Source organism: Protomyctophum bolini (genome assembly GCF_963924005.1).
Source record: "Protomyctophum bolini genome assembly, chromosome: 7".
NCBI lineage: Eukaryota > Metazoa > Chordata > Actinopteri > Myctophiformes > Myctophidae > Protomyctophum > Protomyctophum bolini.
The window spans coordinates 41,389,777-41,394,776 of NC_137868.1; the positions used below are offsets into that span (position 1 = coordinate 41,389,777).

The 5,000-nt window shown below is 48.2% G+C and overlaps 1 protein-coding gene across 1 annotated transcript in view; it reads left to right on the forward strand.

Moving 5' to 3' along the window:
- creb5b (cAMP responsive element binding protein 5b) overlaps window positions 1-5,000 on the forward strand; it is a 73,947-nt gene that overhangs the window by 23,419 nt on the left and 45,528 nt on the right. The window contains exon 5 of the mRNA XM_080768332.1: window positions 709-822. Coding sequence (XP_080624458.1) covers window positions 709-822 — 114 coding nt within the window. The remainder of the gene's footprint in view (window positions 1-708; window positions 823-5,000) is intronic.

Sequence of the window (5,000 nt, forward strand, 5' to 3'; positions counted from 1 at the left end):
TTAGCACATAATGCAGGAGGTATAGCAGGACGTTGCTTTACTGAAAACGAGTGCTTCCAAACTCTGATGGAAACATGGAAACAATTTTTTTTTTTTTACTTTTCACCGCTTGAAGAAACTGCATGCAGTCACTCAATGTTAACAGTATTTGTAGTAGATAAAAGTAGCGCAATTTAGAATTTGCGGCCAGAAAGATAATGAAGTCTGTGTGTTTGACTAGTAAAAGTCCAACAATTCAAAGTTTACCTAAGTACAAAAGCATTGGCATCACAAATGTAATCTATTGTCTGGCTATATGCGAGGCTCTAACACACACTATGTCATTGCTGTGAATTTGATGGGTTGAATAGAGGTTTTTTGAGAAATGATTTGTAGGCGCAGCCAGGGCACCTGATGAACAGATACAGGTGACTCCCTGTTGGGAGAGAGAATGTGAGAATTTTGTTTTTTATTATAATACCTACGTCTAAGTTCATGTGACGGAGATGTTTGTCAACTATACTTTCTGATCTCCGTGGGGTATATTTGTATTTTACAACAAGAGACGCGAGTTACACAGCAACAATAGACTCCACCACCACCACCGACCAACCAACAGTGGCTTTATTGTTTGACAGAAAAAGGCCACGATATAAACAAGTAACAACAGCGCAGGATGTTTGTTTGACTGCTGCTGCTCTGTGTTGTTGTTGTTGCATCTCCATACAGATGGAGAGGCAGATGTCTATGGGCTCCAGTATGATGGGCATGCAAGGAGGCCCCGCCCACAACAACTCCTGCTCGTCCACTCACCTTCCCTCCATGCATTCAGAGGCCAAACTGGTGAGTCCGTCCACACGCAGGCTCCGCCTCCCCACGCCATCTGCTGTGTGGCTGATACCGCACGCACACACACGCACGCACGCACACACACACTAAGGGTCCACACTAATACACACACGCATACAAACACGAGTGCTGTTGTGAACCTACATGTGTTGAAGCAAGTGTACACAAATGTATACATACACGGTAGTACGGTACACACGTATATGTACGCACACACACACACACAAGCATGCGTGCGCACACACACACACACACACGCACACATTTAACATCTTTTATTTGCATTCACATTTTACAAGACATTTCTTGAACACAAACAATAGTGGATGCGCAAACTTGAAAATGAAAACTCTACAACAAGTGCTTCAGGTACAGATCACGGGAATACAGAAAGCATCGCCTTCTCCGTGTATGGCGACCGACACACACACACACACACACACACACACACACACACACACACACACACACACACACTACAGCTCTCTTTTCCACTGGGCCGTGCCAGAAGCAGAGAGCTGTGCTCCTCAGACTTGTGTGTGTGTGTGTGTGTGTGTGTGGATTTCATCATCATCTGCTGTGGAATCAAAGCTGCTGCCTCAACCTGCCAGCGCTCTATAGTATAGCTCGCACTGGAGGACTCTAAAAGAAAGGGCCCTTTATGTGTGGCTGATGCATGGGGCATGCATGGGGCTGCCCAGCTATAGCCACTTCTATCTTAATGTACAGAACATGCTCTGTAGGCCCTGCAACTTGTTAGCACTAGTTTAGCACAGCGGGGAGGGGATAGAAATCAAATGACCTCATCGTGCCTGTCCGTCACAAAGCGGGGCAGTTAGAGAGAGCTGTACCCAGGAATGAGCCTGGGTTGGTTAGACGCACGGCACGCACACACACACACACACACACACACACACACACACACACACACACACACACACACACACACACAAAAGGTGAAGTGAACAGCGTGCGAGGAGGAGGAGAGGATATAGAGGAGAATGAAAGGGCACATTATTTTTACGACGCAGCACTCACGCTGTGGCAGCAGGGCTCATCGTCGCTGTCGGAACGGGGTGGAAAGAAACAGTTCCTTTTTTTTATTTTATCGTCATAAAAAAAGACCCGGGCTATTTTCACTTTCACTCGTGAAACGAAGTGGGGCCGTTCGTTTACGACCGTGCCGTAAAAGATGCATGTGAGAGTCTGGAGATGCGAGGTTTCTGTCGGACAGACACAGCGTCATGTTAGAGTAATGTTATGGCCCGCACACACCTGCTGAGGGGGACTGAGGTTAGGGTTAGTGACCTACGTGGCCGGTTAAGACTGCAGGTTAGGGTTAGTAGCAGCCTAGCTCCACATAGCATCAGAGTAATGTTAGCCGCGCGCTATTAGCCTATAGCCTATTTACTTACAATTTTGAGGTATTTGTACTTTACTTTTGAGTATTTCCAATACCCAATAATTTAGCCTACATCTCAGATCCAAGTTTTGTATTACTTTCACACCACTACGTTTATTTGAACTGACCAGTAAAACAATACTGACCAGTAAAACATGTCAGTACTGACCAGTAAAACAATACTGACCAGTAAAACATGTCAGTACTGACCAGTAAAACAATACTGACCAGTAAAACATGTCAGTACTGACCAGTAAAACAATACTGACCAGTAAAACATGTCAGTACTGACCAGTAAAACAATACTGACCAGTAAAACATGTCAGTACTGACCAGTAAAACATGTCAGTATTGACCAGTAAAACATGTCAGTATTGACCAGTATGAAACATGTCAGTATTGACCAGTAAAACATGTCAGTACTTTTTACACCACTGGCTATGACAGAAAAGGTCCTGAAAGGGGAAACGCAGAGAGGGAAAAGAGCAGCATTCATTAGAAAGCAAAAGTTCTGGTGTTTCTTGTCTAATAACTCACTGATTGCAGGGCGAACGATGCTGGAGGGAGAGAGAGAGAGGGGGAGAGAGAGAGAGATAACTGAGGTCGTTAGAAGAATGATGGCGCCGATACAGGAGTTTCAGGAGCGTTTGCTTAATTGTGTGTGTGTGTGTGTGTGTGTGTGTGTGTGTGTGTGTGTGTGTGTGTGTGTGTGTGTGTGTGTGTGCGTGTGTGCGCGCGAGTGTGTGTGTGCGTGTGTGTGCGTGTGTGCGTGTGCGTGTGCGCGTGCGCGCGTGCGTGTGTGTGTGCTCTTCCTTCCTCAAGATTGATGGTCTTTGTAGCCTTTTGGATGTCATGAGGCATGGTTTCCATGGCAACCCACACACTGGAGTAACACAATATTAGTGTATCTGGGCTTATCTCTAAGCTGGCTGTCATCCAGACACGTCCTGCTCTCTCTCTCTCTCTCTCTCCCCCTCTCTCCCTCTCTCTCTCTCTCTCTCTCTCTCCCTCTCCCCCTCTCTCTCTCTCTCTCTCTCTCTCCCTCTCTCCCCCTCTCTCGCCCTCCTATCTGTGTAATTGAATTGTAAACGCTCTGTTGGGCCTCCCATAAACATATGCAGTCACTAAATGGCTGAAAGCCCCCCTACCACCCCACCCCCCCACCCCCCCCACACCCCCCACCACCACCCAGCCAATACACACAACCACAACTTTCTGCTTAGTTGACTGTTTGCACGCCGAGCGCAACGACCAAACGCGGGGATCAATCGAGATGCTTAACCCCCCCCCCAGCTGTCCCCCACCACGCCCCCCCCCCACCCCCCACCGACCCGATGTCCGACTTTAACGCACCGATGGAGTTCCGAGATTGACTCGCTCATGGGGACAGAAAGCGCAAAAACAAAAGAAAAGGGCTAATTGTGTTATCGCGGGGTGCGATCTCCGACGCGCGTTTTCATAAGCGAACGCAGGCGAGGCAGGGAGGGGGGGAGGGGCGTTGGTTTGAGGAGGGGGAGGGGGATCTCTAACCCGTTCTGGGTGGAAACCCCTTTTGGTTTTTTAAAGCATTATGTTATATACTTTATAGCTATTGAAAAATAGCAGATCTACAAGCTTGTATAGCACGGCACCGAGTGTATAGATCTGCTATATTTTTTGAAAAATCTTTCGGAGCGAACGTTTTTTAAATCAAATTTTTGCTTCTTGCAGGGGAGGTACCTGCAGGAAGAACATATTTTCTAGATGGGGGGGGGGGTCCAATACAATGCATTTCCGGGGGGGGGGGGGTCCTTACCTTGACATGAAAAAGGTTGAGAACCACTGACATATATCGAAACATATACGAGTTTTTCAGAAAACGTGATTTTTCGAAGACATTTTGTATATTATAGAATGGTCCTCATGCATGGTTCTAACCGGGCTATAATAATGTGTAGTATAATATCCGCAGCACGGGGCCCGTTATGGGCTTGATAAATACGGCCCGGCGCTGTATCGGATGACCGGGGGGGGGGTGGTGGGGGGGGGTGATCAGACCCATGTGTCCCCTGCGACGCGCACGCAGCCGATCCGGCTCTAATCGCATTACCCTGCACGGGACCCTGTGTTGACTTTCCTCCAATGGGGAATCTGGGCCGCTGTAACCCCACACTTACCCCCCCACACACACACACACACCCCCACCACCCCAAACGCTGCGGCTGGGGGGGGAGGAGGGGGGGGGGGGGGAGGATGACTTTGATGGACGTGAAGGAAAGGAGGAGACAGATAGACAGAGCTGAGAGAGCGAGCCGCGCGGCAGAGAGAGAGAGAAAGGTGAGAGAATATTCAATTGATAAAGAAAGCTATGTGGGGGCGGGGGGGGGGGGGGGGGGGGTATCGATATACGCTGAGATACAGGTCAGCGTTGACCTGTAATATACGGTCAGGGAGTGAGAGAGAGACAGAGAGACAGAGAGAGAGAGAGAGAGAGAGAGAGTGAGTGTTCATGCTTCACATGAGAGGGCCTGGTTTGTGTGCATGCATGCAGTCTACGCGTTGTGAGCTTGTAGATCAGCTATTTTCAGTGAGTGTAAAATCAGTTATATAGAGCGTTGCAGTCCTGCCCCCTTTCATGACGACGACGACGACAGGCCCAGGAAATATTTCCCCATACATTTTTTCCCATATAGACCTTTCAAAAAGTATTTATTTAAAGACCTGTGAGCCTCGAAAAACAAAGCCAACTCGGAACGTGACGACTCAACGACGACAAAACGCAATATTTTGG